Raw genomic sequence first — 18,128 nt, forward strand, 5'->3', positions numbered from 1 at the left:
GTATCAAGTGTTTATCTGGATGAAAAACATTATAAGCTCCAATCAGAAGATCTCTGACAAAACTGGACTGTAGTTTTCATTATTTCACAATTTTACTGTAAACTGACATTGGAATGAAAGAGTTTGTTGGGAAGGCTGTTTAGTGGATGGCAGTACCTGCCATCCACTATAGGGAGACAGGATTAGGCCTTCTACTTTTTAAAAGAAAAAATCCATGTTATGGTAAGGCTATAGACTAGGAAATTCAAATAATTTTCTGGCAGGGGATAAGGAAAATTAGCTCCTTACTGCTAACAAGACTACTACAAGCATGGTTTTATAAACTACTACTAACCAGTAGTTCTGTTTTAGTGAGATTGTATTTTACTTTAGGCCCACAGATGCAAAAGGTGACTCACACAGTTTCCAGTTCAGCTCACTCATGTCTGGTTGGCTTTTTGGTAAATATTTCTCTGATTGTTCTTGGAACCTATCCGTCATTTCATCCCTACAATCTAGCAATAATTAAGCTCTCGCAGTCCAAATTTTGCTGAACTAGAAATCCAAGCATTACTTACAATGGTCATGATTATTTTTGATGAATTGTGGACAGCCTTAACCTACTGCAGTGGAAATAACAATAATAACAATAACAATAATAATAAATCTCTTCCAGCTATCATTATTATTCTCTGCCTTCCTGCTTCTCTGTACCTTTCCCCCCTTCCTCTCATCACTTACAAATTCCAGATTCCTGACCCTTGGGAGAGGCTTTTGTGAACTGAGAGAATTTAGCAGAAAGGAGGGGAGGAAAAGACCAGTTGTATGATTGGATTTGTTTGAAGTAATCTCTTTTAATAAAGCAGACATTTCACTTCTTTGCCTTCATGCTGTTGTATTTGGCAATTGTGGCACGGAATCTCCTCATGATATCTGCAGTACTATTAAACCGTCATTTGCGTGCTCCCATGTATTTCTTCCTAATGAACTTGGCCATACAAGACCTTGCTATCACTTCAGTCTTGTCCCTAAGTCCATGGACAATATACTCATGAACACAAAATGGATTTCTTACTTTGGATGAGTTTCTCAAGTTTTCTTTTTTGTTTTCTTTATGGGATCTGCTGTTTGGATGCTCACAGCAATGGCATATGATTGCCATGTTGCCATATGCAATCCTTTTACACTATGAAATAATAATGAAGAAACAAATTATACATACATGATTCTGACTGTATGGATTAGCAGCACACTTAATGGATTATTGCACACCTCTTTTACCTTTGGAACCCCTTTTTGTCCCAACATCATCAATCAGTTTTTCTGTGAAATCCCAGAACTACTAAAACTTACCTGTACTGAGTTAAACCAAAATGAAATCTGACTACTTTTGTTCATTTCTGTTGTAGGATTTGGATGTTTGTTCTTTATTGTTATTACTTGTGTGTTTATTTTCATTGCTGTGCTGAAAATTCCTTCCATGGTTGGAAGTAAAAAGGCCTTCTCCACTTGTTTACCTCATCTTATTGTGGTTTCCATGTTCCTTTTATCTGCAATAATAGCTTATCTGATGCCACACTCTAGTAACCTGGATTTAACATCAATGGATTGTTGAAGGTCCCGTCACTGAGGAAATGCCATCTACTGGGACCACATAGCCAAGTGTTAGCAGCGTTGCCACATTTCTATGGCCCTTAATATCCAGATCGCTCTCTTCAATTGCATTTATAAGCTTATTGGGAGCCAGTGAAGCTTATTTAGCAAAGGCGTAACATTGGTGAATTGAGAAATGCTCATAATTGCCTACACTGCTGCCTTCTGGACCAATTGCAGTTTCTAGATGCCTTTCAAGGACAGCCTTATGTATAGTAATTCATTCAGGAGGTGACCAAACCATGAGTAAACATGCACAGTGCCTCCCAGTCTAAAACAACACAATTACTTCAGAATATGAAGATTTACAAAGACTCCTCTGGCTACAACTGCCACCTGCTCTTCAAAAAGGAACCATGACTCCAGAAGGACCTCCAAATTGTGCAGCGGTTCTGTCTTGAGTAGTGCAGACTGAGCCAAAGATGAAAATACCTAGATCCAGGAAGCACTAAAACCCCCAGACACCGAGTCTTGCCCAGGTTGATCTGAGGCGTGTTCTTCCCCATCCTCAGTTGTGTCCTTCACACCAGCCCCTGAAACTGGTACAGAAGAATACCATGCTTTATGGTATCAAAGGCCACTGAGAGGTCAAGAAGTGCAAGGTTGGACACAGTAATCCCTCCCATTCCCACTAGAGGCAGTCCGTATGATGTGCTCTACGGCTGGTGGGAGAATCCTAGATCTGGCCTTTCATCACCTAATGCTACCAACTGCCTTGCAAATTCCCCTGCTCCATCACACACAGTTGCCTGATTGCTAGGCTCTTCCTGGTATTCATCTGGTACATCAAAAGCAGCATCTTACAGCTCATACTCTTCTGAATCCATGGTGGCCATGATACTATGAGGAGAGAGAGGCTGCTTTGGTGTAATCTGCTCCAAAGCCACAGCTACCCTTTCTTTCCAAGCAGCAGTTAAGGGTTTAGATGGATTGTGCATCAAGCTATCAGGGATAAGCCCAAACTGTTCTGGAACCAAACTGTGTCCATACAGTGCCTGAGAAGGGCCAAGCAAATAGGTCCAGCTTCTGTATGGCAAGTAGCACCAGAGGTAGCTACAGGGCAACCAGGAAGTAGTCTAACAATGGCAGGGAAGTGATAACAATTTCCCCCAACTCCAGATCATGTTGCTGCTGTTCTAGCAAGAAGACTGAGTCCAAAGTTTGCACCATTATGCTTCAGGCCCTCAATGATTTTGGTCAAGTCCATGGTTGCCATGGTAGTTATGATCTCCATTGGCATCTCTCGCTACCCTAGAGAAGGTAGGTTGAAGTCCCTAAGGAACTCCACTGCCAGTCTGGCCACAGAATGGAGGTGTTCTGGCAGGGAGGTTGCTACACAGCAAGGAGGTTGGAACAGCAGCAACAATCCCATCTTGCAGCCAGTCATCTGTGGGGCAGCATTTCCAGCCACCATCAAAGTGTCTCAGCCATAGATATTCCTCTTCCCCTCTTGGCTGATGTCACACTTGAAACCCGACTGGCCCATTTCTGAGAGGGAAAACACCCTCTTCATGCCCAGCCACACAAACCTGCAATGTACCTTGGTGGAACAAGCCTGATTTCATCTGGCTAAGGAAACCTACTTCCCACAGCCTAGAGGTAAAAAAAAAAAAAGGGCATTGGTCCTTTCCTCACTTGATTCACTCCCAGGAGAACATTCAGGTAATAACCCAGTTGGTCTAAATTGCTCCAATCCATCCAACTCCAGTCCACCCAGCTCTACCCACATAGATGACAGCCCCCAAACTCCACAACATCCACAATGTCGGTCCTCTGGATGGAAATAGATGGTCCCCAAAGATGGATACACAGCCCAGCACTTCGGCAGCTGCCGCATCCTCCTCCTGGGTCGAACAACCATATGGTGGGTAAGATGGTCCTCCAACTGCAACAGGGAGCTGTGTGGAAGCCACAGGGTCCCAGCCAGTCTGACACTACTGTTCCACTTCTGCTTCTGCTGCCACTGGTCCAGCACTGTTATATACCACCTGTGCCAGCAGGAATCAATCACTGCTCAATCTCCTGTGTCCTCCTACAACCAGAAGAGGAAGGTTGGTAAATCTTTGGACATGGCCTTTACAGTCTCCAGCCTTGAATTTTATTGCAAATCTGCAGGTAGATCTCAGGTGGGGAGAGCTATGAATATTTCTAAGCTGAAAGAATTCTGCAGGGAACAGTGGGGGAAAAAAGTCCAAAAGCAGGATCAGAGAGATTCCTAGATGGCTTTAGGAAATTTTAGGAAGCTGCATTTTTTACCAAAACGCTGTAACAGATTGAAAGATGTCCAGAGTTTTTCTCCTGCCATATTCACAGTTTACATCTTTTGATTCTGTAAACAATTATAGATAAAGAGTGAACATACATTCATAGTTGCAGAACAATGCTGTGTCTTGACTCTGTAGGGGCTACATCAGCTGGGGATGCATTAAAACATATAATTTGAACATAAAACTCCTACATACTGTATAACTGTTTTGCCAACAACTTAATCATAATAAACAAATGGAAAGGCAGCTACATAATAAACAAATAGAAAGGCTACTACATGTGCTATGCATTAAATTACTGTATATTTGAGTCCTAAGTTTCAGGCTTGATGTGCTGCTGAAGTCTCACAGAACTATGTACTTAGTTGACATCAGCTTTATGTTTATTAATTTTAGCAAGTTCTGGCAGGGGGGCCCAAATGCACTGGGACTAAAGGTTGCATAGCATTGTGTACCTGATTCTTGAGCTAAAAAAATGCCCATCTTCCATAGAGTAACAAGATTATGCAAGGTCAATCAATTAACAGCAAAATTTGTCAATCTGCAATTATATTTCCTAGATATGATATCCCGAATACCACCAAAAACACTTTGAATTAAAACTTGGAAATTCTGAAAGCAGAAACAGTTATGGCATAACTGTTAGTGGTTCTCTGTCATCCTGATGTAACCATACACCAAAAGTATCTCTTCATTATAAAAAAAAATAAACAAAATCAAAGGGTTCCTGTTTCGGTGTTTGTTTTTTGCCTGTTTTGCTTGGTTTGAATCCTGGAGGAATGAGATTTGGAAGGAGCAAACAAAACCTTTTCTGGATGAAGAGAAATCACCAGGGACCACAGAGTATATAGGAGTAAACTCTTTCCAACCCGATGAAAACCTTTTCATTGTCTGAATGATTTCAGAAATGATCAGGTATGGCTGGGTGAATATCCCATGCTGAAAACCAAAGGGTTAGGGTTTGGGTTTGACTGTAAGGTATATACATACAGAATGTAACGATTTAGTGAGTTTGAGAAACTGTTTTACTTAAACAAAGCTAAATATGTGCATCTTGAGTAGTAGTTTTATTGCACCACTTTTTACTCTAACTGCTTGTGTAGATAGAATTGTTGATCATTTCAAATAAATGGACCACTTTTTTACGTATGGAATTTCCATTCACAAACACACAAAGCAAGAGCGAGAGAGAGCACACACGTGCACTCAAAGAACAATACAAGAAATCTGAAAGTGGAAAAGGGAATTCAACCATCATAACAGACTGATTTTGAACATAATGGCTTAACTGAGAGCTTTTGTTCAGGTTATGTATAATAGATAAGGAACAAGGTAAACATACACCAAAGAGTGAATCTCAATTTCTCATTCAATATTTCCCCTTTTTTCCTAATAATATATTTAAACTCTTTTTTCAGTTACAAATTGGCATAATTTAAGTCCCAAATCTTGAAGACTTGAGACCAAGTATAGGTATGATTGTACCCAAAGTGGTTAGTGTCTTGGAAGGAAGATACGACAGTAAGTGCAGTCTAGTAAAGAAGAAGTTAGCTAATGGAGTAGGATCCATTTTCAAAATACAATTCCATTGTTTGGTTTCTAAATGCATTTACCAGGGGTATTTATGTTTAATTTCAGAATATAGCATTTGTTTAACATTTAAAAGAGAATTGTGAATTATTCTAACATGGTTTCAAAAATGGAATTATTCCCCAAGTCTTTCTGATTGTTTTATTATTGTGGGAGACTTTTGTAATCAAAATCTGATTTGTGATACAGGAGAGGTTTGTGGAAGCTAGTTGATTTCCGGAGACCATTATTAATAGAAAAAATTGCTTCAGAATCAGGGATAGCAAACATCTATACTAATATCAGGGGGCCCAAGTTGGCTGATAAGCCCAAAGGATGGCTGAGAAAATGGTGCACTCCTGGATGCATTTTTAATTTACCACCATATCACAAAATCTGTCCACTAGTCACTGGAGCACTCACTTGCCTTGAGAGGTTGAATTTTATTTTTGCCTTCCCAAATGTTTTATAAAAGTTAAAAACATCACAATTAAATGAGAATAGCACTACCTGTGTTTCGAAACACAGATTTTACTTGCAAGGTGGTTAAGCAGACTGTTTAGTCATAATAATTCTGTACAAAACTCACTTGGAATTATCCTTCCATCACAGTGAGAATGTACTTAAATTTTAGTGTATTCTGGAAAGGAAAACAGCAGCAAGCGGTTATTCGCTCTTATGGCCTGAAGATAGCTGGGTTTCCTTGCTTGAAAAGTTATCAATGCTGCAAAAAATCTGGAAACTTTGGAACAAATGTGTGTTAAATAGGGGAACACTTAAAGAAACAACTAAGAATAACTGTATGCAAATGATATCTGTTGACACAGAACACAAGTAATCAAAATCGCCATTCCAAATTATCTAGCTGAAATCAGGTGGGGAGATGGATTGATAGTTGTAACAACAAGATAATGGGGATAAATAATAGTAATTAGACATATTATATTACTGAAGCGCTAATGTATAAAATGCAATTTAGAGTCCATATTTTCATACTCATGTATTAATGAGGACCGGGGAATAGAAGTAGAATTAGATGGAATGAATACCTCATCACTAGTTTTTTGGGTGAATATTGGGATTTTGCCTAAAATATTCCTTTGAAAAAAATGTGACTAATCACATGTTCAGGTGAGAAACTGATGACAAAATATAGGCCACTTATTCCAAAAAATAGTTTTGAAACAGGCTGCATTTAAAATGACTGTACGTTCCTCTTGCTCCAAGGACATCCTGAGCTTTGATGGTAAACATGGATAATCAATCTACAATCTATTTCTGTCTGCTGTTGGAACTCTCAGAGGTGCGAGAGCTACAGAGACATTACTTCTTTGCCTTCATGATGTTGTATTTAGCAATCCTGAGAGGGAACCTACTCATCATCTTTGCAGTAAGTTTTGATCAGCATTTGCATAGACCCATCTACCTCTTCCTGCTGAACTTGGCCATACAAGACCATGGTGCGGTTTCAGCCATTGTTCCTAAATCCATGGCCAATACACTTATGAACACAGGATGGTTTTCTTATTATGGACGTGCTTCTCAAGTTTTTTTTCACTGTCTTCTTTATGGGACCTGATTTAGGGATCCTCATGGTCATAGCATATGATCGCTATCTTGCCATTTGCAATCCATTACACTATGAAAGAATAATGAACAAACAAATTCTACATGCATGATTCTTGCTGTATGGATTAGCAGCACTCTTAATGGAATACTGCACACCTCTTTTAACTTTTCGGTCCATTTTTGTTCAAATATCATCAATCAGTTTTTCTGTGACATCCCAAAACTACTGAAACTTATCTGTACAGACTTAAACCAAAATGAAATTGGACTACTTGTGTTTATTTTTCTTTTAGGATTTGGATGTTTTTTCTTTATTTTTTTTCCTTATCTGTTGATTTTCAGAGCTGTGCTGAAAATTCCCTCCATGGAAGGAAGTAAAAGGCCTTCTCCACTTGCCTACCCCATCTTATTGTGGTTTTCATGTTCCTTTTATCTGCATTAATAGCTTATCTGAAACCACCCTCCAGTCCCCCAGATTTAATATTAACAGTAATGTATTCCCTCATCCCACCTCTTTTGAGTCCTATCATCTATAGTATGTGAAATAAGGACATTAAGGTTGCCTTGTCCAAACTGTTAAATATGGGGAAATTGTCCAAGAAAATTTCAAGCATCAAATGGTTATCTGGAGAAAAAAACTTCATATGCTCCAATCATAAGATCATTAATAAAACTAGATTGTATTCTTCATGACTTGGACAATGTAACAGTAAGCTGAAAAGTGTCATATGGATAAATGTTAGAATGAAAGAGACTCACAATATTGGCCAAAGTCCTTCAGTGAATACGACAACATGCTTAATCTTGTCTCCTCTCAGAAGTGGGACAGGGTTGCCCCATTTAGTAACTGGAGGGCAAAGTCCAGGTTACTCCAGGACTGGACACTAGACCAGGAAGTTCAAATAATGTTGCAATATGTGATAAGGCAAATCAGTTCCTTTCCTTTAAAAAGAAGCCTGAAAGCATGAGTTTGTAAAGTCATCAGTAGCTGAGCAAAACTGTACTTTACTTTCACTTTATTTAGGCCTGAAGAAGCAAAGGTGGCTTGCTCGGTTAGGCTGAGATACATCTTGGCTGGTTTTGGTAAATCCCACCCCCCTTGATGTTCTCGGAGTCTTCTGCTTCAGCCGTGTAGCAACTGGGAATCAAAACCTTGGGTAGAATGGTGCTCCTATGACATCACCTATAGAACCAGGATCAAAATGGCTGGTAGAGTCTCCTTGCTGTTACTGTGGTATAGCAGGATCATCTGAAGCTTTTGTTCAATTTGTTGCCAAAAAGTCTATAGCACAGTATAAGACATTGAAGATGGAATAGGTTATGGAAAACATTATAATGAGTCTTTGTGGGCCTTGGGTTGCCTTGCAAACTGCATAGCTGTAGCCCATCCCAATATAGATATGCAGCCCACCAACAGCATCAACTAATGCCTTTGAATGTTCTGCAAGCCATCCCAAAAAATTAGCCAAGAACTCAAGTAGCCTAGACACAGTACTTTTCCTTATACCTGGCAGTCTAGTTCTTGCATTTCAGCACACTTTGCCAGGAACCAATTAAAGGATTTAACTTTTTTTTTCTCTCCCACTTCAGAAGGGATGTTTTGCTCACATATTTTGGATAGATTGATCCCATAATGGTGGATTCAGTTTCAATTTTAAATGTGAACTAAAGTATCAAGTGCTATCCTGTTTTGCAAGCATAGTCTCAAAACCGTTTTGGGGTGGCTTCTCAATGTCCATGAATTTCCACCCCACTCTTATGGGGTAAGCTCTTCTCTTCTACTCCTCCAACCTCACTGGAAAAGACTCCGCCAGTTCACATTCCAACTCTTGGCCCAACATGGTAATAAATGGAGGGACGCTCAACCATGAGAGGTCCAAACTCAGAAGAATTTAAAAGTTAGCTGATCTGTCCATTGAAGTAATGGGCAAAAGAAGCCTAGAAAAATTAAATCACAGGAACCCAATCAGGAGGCGGAGTTTTTCTTCTCTGGTGGATGTTCATAACACCAAAGATCTAATTTTCTTCTTTCTTTTCTGCACTTTTTATTTTTTATTTTTACTTTTATATATATATATATTCAAAATTTGTATTAGTTTTTATCTTCTTAATTGTAATGTTCAATAAAATTACTAAGAAAAAAGAAGGAATATATTTTCACACAGACAAAAATCATAACCTAAAATGCATAAAAGAAAAATAGGTAAGAAAGGGAATATATCATTTTAGATGATGAAACAAAGACTGAAGTGCCCAGCCACAACCAAAGAGGATTGTTTTCTCTTTTAAACTTCATTATTTTTTTTTCAAAATATAGATAAAAATGAAAAAAGGGTGAAACAAAAGAACCTATGAAGAAAAAATGAAAACTAAAAAAGTGTGATAGTACAAAGAAAACTACTACAGAGTGACATCCAAACAAGATAGTTTTGGACAAAAAAGTGAGAAGTATTTAAAGAACGCTTTGCCAGTCATTAACAACAAAGATCTCTTTATTCAGCTTTGAGGTGGTGTGGCAAGCAGTGATTGAGGAAATTAGTGTGGGTGGAACAATGAAGGGATCCTAGTAAATATTGATATATTAGGTTAACCTATAAACTAATCTTCATTACAATCTTCATGTTTCCCTATTGTGAATATCTCAAGAACTGCAGATGAATAGGGAGCACACATTTAAAGTTACAGAACAATCCCATGTTTAATTTATGTCCTACGGTATAGAAGCTCTGTCAGCTAGGGATGCATTAAAACATAGCATTTGAGCAGGGCATTTAAACTTCACGTGCACCTGTTGGTCAATTCACTGCCTACTATAAACAAATGGAAAGGCACCCACTTGCTAGGTCTTAATACCATGAACAATTTCCACCCTGTGTTTCAAACTTTATGTGCTGCTAGAATCTCAGAGAACTATTTGACTTCAGCATCAGGCTTATTAACTTTCACCAGTTCTACCAGGGAAGACAAAGACACTGGGAGTAAAAGTAGTACAGCATTATGTACTTGATTCTTGAGCTGCACAATCTCTGCTCTGCCTTCCAGGACAATCATCATAACAGCAAAAATCAATCAGTTTGCAATCTTATCTTTAAGTGTTCATGGAACAGGTATAAGAAATTGAGCAGACTATCATTCCACACGAATTATATTAAGTCACTTACTGATTTTGTCATTGATTGAATTGTTCTGAGATAATGATTATCGATGTTTAGGGTTATGGAATACATTTATGCTCTTTTTCTCATACCTCTCAAAGAGATTAAAAGTGTGCTACTACAGTTGACAGAACATTGTAACTACTATTACAACCTTGAAGATTTGACCTCAGTACTCCAAAATGACTTTAAGAGCATGACTCTATAGAAGAAGAAGAAAAATCTCCCCATTGTAGTACTCCTTCTACAATCTAATTAGACAATAATGGTTTCCAGGGAACTACACAGAGTCACAAAGCAGAAACAGCATTTGCATTTATCAGTTTTTTCCACTCCCACCACAACGATATGAACTTTAGTTTTAGTACTGATGCAAAGGGTTTCTCAATATTCACTTAGATATAAAAGTGAACAAAATGGGAGATTCATTTTAGCAATTATCTATGTGAATTCATGGTTAGTAGAGGTGAAACTCACCCTTCTGTGAGCTGAAAGAAAGGTATATTGTATATGCCATTCTGACAGATTTTATTCATCCTGTTTTGCAACACAACCGGTGTAGCTTCTAAAGGCAATGCATCATATCTAGTCTGTAGTGTGGAGGTCCATTACACCCTTTGACAATGTCCCCAAGACAATGGGTTTCAAAATGTTGGAACTGAACCTTCCAGAATTCACATCCACATCTGGAGAGCACTAGGCTGGGAAAGCCTACCGCATAGTACCGTTATTCACTTTACAGGTAGTGACTTCAAGCAAAGGGCACTGACTTCTAATTCATGTTTTTGTGTGCTGAAAATTTTCCTTTTTCAAAAAAAAATATGTATCAAGGGAATCTCTACTAAATGTAACAGCATAAAATCATGAGGGAGACAGAGAGAAAGGGAGAGGGAGAGGGAGATTAAGCTGCCAAAGTAACAATGATTTTATCACTAAAATCAAAAGTTAAAATATCTTTTAAAAATGGCGATTTCTTTTATTTTGGTATGAAAAACTGTTTGGAAGAAAATAGTCCTAATAATTAATTTTTAACATTATTGTTGGGCTTCTGTAAAGCTCTTTGAAACTCTGACAGCTATTTCAGCATGGTGTATTACACGGTACAGAGCTAGGTAGAAATGCAAACAACAAAAAAAAGGAGGAAGTTAATAAAATGGGGGAAAGCACTTCTTTCAAAACTTTCTATAAATGTTCATTGAGAGATAAGTAAATGGTAAGTGAAGCTATGTTATTTAACGAGGGAAACAGTAAATATTTTCTGTCTCACAAGATTATCCATTGATTACTTGATTGGTAGATAGATTATGTGCCATCAAGTTCTTTTCAACTCTATTGACCACAGATAGGTTTTATCCGTGATGAAAGATTATCCATAACATTCCTTTTAAAAATCCTATTGATTGAGCTGCATTTCTGTAACCCAAATGTTGCCATAAACCTCCCATATTTGCTGATGTAATTAACTGCACTTTTTAATTCAACTTTTATCAAAACTCTCCTAAAAGAAGCAGATGTTTTCACCTTTCATGTTAAATTAACTCTTAAATCAGAAAAGAGGTAGAAAAAAAAGAGAAGAAGGAGGAGATGAGGAGGAAGACATACAACATTCCTACTCACTTACTTCATTATTTTTACAGTCCAAGACTAAACAACAATTTCCACTTTCATAAAATATACACTGTACAACTAGCACACAAATAGTATGTCTTATTGATACTGTTGGATTGATTGCTAAGTATTATGGCCTTAACTTCCCAGTCCTGCAAACAAGTCAAAAGTAGGTGTTATTACTTCCATGTGGCATTGAGTACAAAGTAGTCAGTGAAGTAACAAATGTAAGGCAGATTCAGTTTTGGAATCCTACCTCTGATAATGTTAATGAAGACATGTTTAAGGGTCTGATCTTTCCACCCTCTCTGGACATTTGGTCCATGATTATCTGGAGTGAAATAATGCATTTTCATTCACCTTGCCTAAAATCCCAACATTTTTTTCTTATTCTCCCCAAATCCAAATCTAGGAGGGAGAGGTAGAAAAAACATACTTAGAACAGAACCTTGGACCTAACAGTTTGAACAGGGCTCTCCTAATGTCTTGATTCCTCATGCTGTAAACTAGTGGATTTAGAATGGGTGGGACAAGGGAATATGTAATAGTCAGCATCATATCCAGATCAGGTGAAGTATCTGAGGGAAGCTTCATGTAAGTGAGTATTCCTGTGAACATGAACGTAGAGACAACAATGAGATGGGGAAGACAAGTGGAGAAGGCCTTTTGTCTCCCCGGGGCAGATGGTATTCTGAATACTGCACTCAAGATCTTTATGTAACTTACCAAAATGAAGATAAATAAACCTAATACTATAGTAATACTGAATGCAAGAATTCCAACTTCCCCTTGATTGAGGTCTGAGCAACTGAGCTTTAGTAATTGTGGGATCTCACAGAAGAACTGATTGACAATATCCGAGCAAAAAGGAACTGTAAATGTGCCAATGGTGTGCAGGATTCCAAAGAAAAAGCCACTGATCCATACACTAGCCAGCATCTGAGCACATATTCTCCTATTCATCCGCATCTCATACTGCAAGGGATTGCAAATGGCAACATACCGGTCGTATGCCATGAGCGTGAGAAGGAAGAAATCAGTTGTCAAAAAAGAAACAAACAGGAAAGCTTGGGAAATACAGCCTGAATAAGAAATGTATCGGGTACTCGTGAGGGAATTTGCTATGGATTTAGGCATAATGACTGAAACAGAAGCAAGATCCAGCATGGCCAAGTTCATCAGAAAAAAGTACATGGGTGTGTGCAGATGGTGGTCAAAAGCCACAGCGGAGATGATGAGCAGATTTGCGGTTGCGGTTGCCAGGTAGAAGGCTAGAAATACGAAGAAGTGTAGAATCTGAAGTTCCCGAATTGCTGAGAATTCCAGAAGCAGAAACACAGGCATGGCGGTCTGGTTCCCCACTGAGGGTTTCTTACTCATTACTAAGATGAATATAGCAGCTGGAAAAAGAAGAGAAAATGATTACAAGTACACTTTCAACCACTTTTTGAAGAAGAATGCTGCTCGTAATGCTCAATTTATACCTCCATGCTTCAGTATCAAAATGTCTTCCATGTACATTCAACTTTGAATAAACAAAAATGTTAATCTGACTTTGAAATTAAAAAATGGCTCCATTTTTTAGAATCCATTTATAACTACTCTCTCATTACAATTACAATCAGAAAGTAACAAAATAAGTGGACTGATCCATAAAAAGGAAAATTGAACTATTCCATTGCCTGCACTATTCTCAGCTTTGTAAGTAGAGAGACATCATACATAGCATGGCATCTGCACATCTTTTCACCATGATATACATTCTGATGTCATATGCAGGTTTAGGATGATAATCATTCATCACTGCCCATATTAGCTAACAGAGACCCCAAGACTGCTTACCCCTTGAATGAAAGCTCGGCAATCTTTGTGTGTGGCTGTGAGTGTGTATGTGTACTTGATATTTGTGGAAGAATTATGTACTGTAAGTCCCATACAGCCTGGAAGGATGCTATAACATGACTTACTTCTCTCTAATTCAGTAAAAGTATCTATCACCATTTGTTTCAATAGTATTACTACTATTGCATAATATCTTTAACTACTTGATAGGTAGACCCCAGACTGAAGGATACTGCTAGGTCAGAGGAACAAAAATGCATGCTTTCAAATAAAAAAAAATAAAATCTACATAAAAAAAAATAAAAGACAAAAGTACACCTTGGTGTTCTACAAGATGGAAAATAAGCAATGCCACATCTAAACTCAAAGAGCAGAAAAGAAAATGCCTCAGATATACGGTAATGAATTATTATTGCAGCTTATGTGTATTACTAACTTACTGTTTTTGCTACGTGGTTCTCTGTTTACTCTGAATAGTCTTCTTCCACCAATAGCCTTTACATTATCTGACCAATTATATTACTTTTTATACATGTTTTACTATTTATGCATCAGGTAAATGAGAAATTTGTCTATTATCCTGGGAAAGAGTCTTCATGGAAGTGCCTCAAGAGTGGAACATGTCTTAGCCGGATATAGCAACACAGCAAATTGGTTGTGTGGGGAGGTGAATAAACCCCAATGCAATACACCTGATTATACTTATTTGCTCCAGAAATGGTGACTCTGTTCTTCGGTTTTGGGCAAAACAGTGACTATCCTGTTGGTCTGTATTTCCTCATTACACTATGATATTGATCATGTGCTAACCATTACTAGTAATAGTATTGATGTTTAGCAACTAGGTATTCCCTTAGAGTTATAGAGCCAGGAAAATGTGTGTGTAGATATTGATGAGAGATTATGGGTTTAAATAGCTATGGGATTTCACAGAAATCCAGGGAGTGAAATAATGCTGCTACTGATACTCTTGATGTATTAAGATGAATCGATAGCTTTAAAAAACTGTTGAACAATTACAAAAGGAATATAATTTGGCATTATGTGTTTATTTATTTTGTGCCTCCAAGTCATGGTCGCCTCCTGGCAACCGCCTGGAGAAGTCCCTGCAGTTTTCTCAGCAAGATTTCAACTTGGCAAAGGTTTGGAAGATTTTGACTTGCTATTACAATATCCTGAAAATTTGATATTTGTCTATTTCTGAACAGCTTTGTATATATTATGTGTGGACAGTAGTGAAAAGGGAGATGTTTTTTTTTTCCTGGAAAGACACCTATTTATGACATTCTAAATCATGGCTTAGTCTATCATTTCTCAACCTTTGAAATGACTTCATATCAATGGATAAGCAAGACTGGCCAAAATGATTCTGTATGGGCTAGTTGTAATATGTTGTTTAAAAATGGGTAGTAATACTAATAATAGTATAAAATAACTTGAAAATTTGAAATACAATTTTCTTTTTTATTATTTTAGTATGAATCCTCTTCCTCCTCTTCCCATGGCTCCGCTTAGGTTTTTTTTTTTTTTTTTTTGGGGGGGGGGTATGTCTATATCTTTTTCATTATTCCCACACAATACTCCAAGTTCTTTGAATTAAAATTTGTATGTTTTCAGTGCAGAGAAATAATATCCTGTGATTTTTTTAAATTACTTATTATCGTGAGACCACATGCCAAAATTATAACTTCATTATGTAAAGAGGAGCAGCAACAACAACAAAAAGGTGTAGTTTAAATTATTTAGATCAAACCAAACCCCAATTGGATGAGTGGAAATCCCCAGAGAGACAAGAGGAGATATTAATAAATTCATTTCTCTTTCTTAACTCTTGTCTGAGAGATTTTAGCAACATCATTTATGATCAGATGAGAGCTTAATGTTGGGAGTGGAAAGTGCATCAGAAACAAAAGAACCTGCTCTGGAGGAAGTGTGTAAGTCAGACTTTCTCAGACCAATGGACATAAATGTCAAGATTCTAAATGTATACTGAGGAATGCATTTATCTTTATGTTAGATTGCTCTCTGTGTTTATGTATGTGTTAATATTTATAAATATACAGAAATTTTCAAAATTTAAATCTTCAAATTAGTATCAGAATTCATATGCCATAATTAATGACAATATGACTTATAAGTTCTAAATCAATATTTACTTTGAAATATTTTCTGCCTAATCTGAAAATTGATTTATGATTTAAGAAATCATATAGAAACTTAAAATTTTGGAATCTTATGTTGGGAGACACCTGAACTTTTGTTGTGGTACAAACCCATTTCTGAAAATATAGTTCAGGAATCATGAAAGAAACATGACTGCTTTTATCAGATTTGTTTTCCATATAAGAAGCCAATTTTGAAGTTGAAGCATACGCCCACAACTTAATGTTCCATCCATCTACTGATTTACAGGTTGCTTATTCTGATAAACTGAAACTATGGTCTGGGGAGAGAGGAGGAAGGGCTCCTATAAATCTCTCTCTCTCTTTCTCAGTCTGTGTGTGTGTGTGTAATATATACACACAGAGACACACAGACAGCAGGTTTCCTCTATTGACTGAATAGTTAACTTACAATGAGTAATTGACTACAAGTGAATGGATTTCGAGCTATGGATGGAATTTCCCAAAGCTCCAACATTTCTAGAAATTACTTTTTCAGAGTTAAAGAAGATCTCTACCACACCAATGCTTTGTTGTTTATTTGTTTAGTCACTTCCGACTCTTCGTGACTTCATGGACCAGCCCACGCCAGAGCTTCCTGTCGGTCGTCAACACCCCCAGCTCCCCCAGGGACGAGTCCGTCACCTCTAGAATATCATCCATCCATCTTGCCCTTGGTCGGCCCCTCTTCCTTTTGCCTTCCACTCTCCCTAGCATCAGCATCTTCTCCAGGGTGTCCTGTCTTCTCATTATGTGGCCAAAGTATTTCAGTTTGGCCTTTAATATCATTCCCTCAAGTGAGCAGTCTGGCTTTATTTCCTGGAGGATGGACTGGTTTGATCTTCTTGCAGTCCAAGGCACTCTCAGAATTCTCCTCCAACACCACAGTTCAAAAGCATCGATCTTCCTTCGCTCAGCCTTCCTTATGGTCCAGCTCTTGCAGCCATATGTTACTACAGGGAACACCATTGCTTTAACTATGCGGGCCTTTGTTGTCAGTGTGATGTCTCTGCTCTTAACTATTATATCGAGATTTGTCATTGCTCTTCTTCCAAGGATTAAGCGTCTTCTGATTTCCTGACTGCAGTCAGCATCTGCAGTAATCTTTGCACCTAGGAATACAAAGTCTTTCACTGCTTCTACATTTTCTCCCTCTATTTGCCAGTTATCAATCAAGCTGGTTGCCATAATCTTGGTTTTTTTGAGGTTTAGCTGCAAACCAGCTTTTGCACTTTCTTCTTTCACCTTCATCATAAGGCTCCTCAGTTCCTCTTCACTTTCAGCCATCAAGGTGGTATCATCTGCATATCTGAGATTGTTAATGTTTCTTCCAGAGATTTTAACTCCAGCCTTGGATTCCTCAAGCCCAGCTTGTCGCATGATGTGTTCTGCATACAAGTTGAATAGGTAGGGTGAGAGTATACAGCCCTGCCGTACTCCTTTCCCAATCTTAAACCAGTCTGTTGTTCCGTGGTCTGTTCTTACTGTTGCTACTTGGTCGTTATACAGATTCTTCAGGAGGCATACAAGATGACTTGGTATCCCCATACCACTAAGAACTTGCCACAATTTGTTATGGTCCACACAGTCAAAGGCTTTAGAATAGTCAATAAAACAGAAATAGATGTTTTTCTGAAACTCCCTGGCTTTTTCCATTATCCAGCGGATATTGGCAATTTGGTCTCTAGTTCCTCTGCCTTTTCTAAACCCAGCTTGTACATCTGGCAATTCTCGCTCCATGAACTGCTGAAGTCTACCTTGCAGGATCTTGAGCATTACCTTACTGGCATGTGAAATGAGTGCCACTGTTCGATAGTTTGAACATTCTTTAGTGTTTCCCTTTTTTGGTATGGGGATATAAGTTGATTTTTTCCAGTCTGATGGCCATTCTTGTGTTTTCCAAATTTGCTGGCATATAGCATGCATTACCTTGACAGCATCATCTTGCAAGATTTTGAACAGTTCAGCTGGGATGCCGTCGTCTCCTGTTGCCTTGTTATTAGCAATGCTTCTTAAGGCCCACTCAACCTCACTCTTCAGGATGTCTGGCTCTAGCTCACCGACCACACCGTCAAAGTTATCCCCGATATTGTTATCCTTCCTATACAGGTTTTCTGTATATTCTTGCTACCTTTTCTTGATCTCTTCTTCTTCTGTTAGGTCCTTGCCATCTTTGTTTTTGATCATACCCATTTTTACCTGGAATTTACCTCCAATGTTTCTAATTTTCTGGAAGAGGTCTCTTGTCCTTCCTATTCTATTGTCTTCTTCCACTTCCGCGCATTGCTTGTTTAAAAATAATTCCTTATCTCTTCTGGCTAACC

The 18,128-nt window shown here is 38.1% G+C and overlaps 1 protein-coding gene across 1 annotated transcript; it reads right to left on the reverse strand.

Moving 5' to 3' along the window:
• Positions 1 to 12,208: 12,208 nt before the first annotated feature.
• LOC134496638 (olfactory receptor 14J1-like) lies at positions 12,209 to 13,180 on the reverse strand. Its single transcript, XM_063302350.1, has one exon. The coding sequence runs from the start codon at positions 13,178 to 13,180 to the stop codon at positions 12,209 to 12,211; it is 972 nt and encodes a 323-aa protein (XP_063158420.1).
• Positions 13,181 to 18,128: the final 4,948 nt, after the last annotated feature.

The sequence above is a fragment of the Candoia aspera genome, chromosome 4 (genome assembly GCF_035149785.1).
Source record: "Candoia aspera isolate rCanAsp1 chromosome 4, rCanAsp1.hap2, whole genome shotgun sequence".
Taxonomy (NCBI): domain Eukaryota; kingdom Metazoa; phylum Chordata; class Lepidosauria; order Squamata; family Boidae; genus Candoia; species Candoia aspera.

What these genes read in the sequence shown, in the direction of transcription:
- LOC134496638 (XM_063302350.1), bottom strand. Translation starts at nt 13,180, where the DNA reads ATGAGTAAGAAACCCTCAGTGGGGAACCAGACCGCCATGCCTGTGTTT.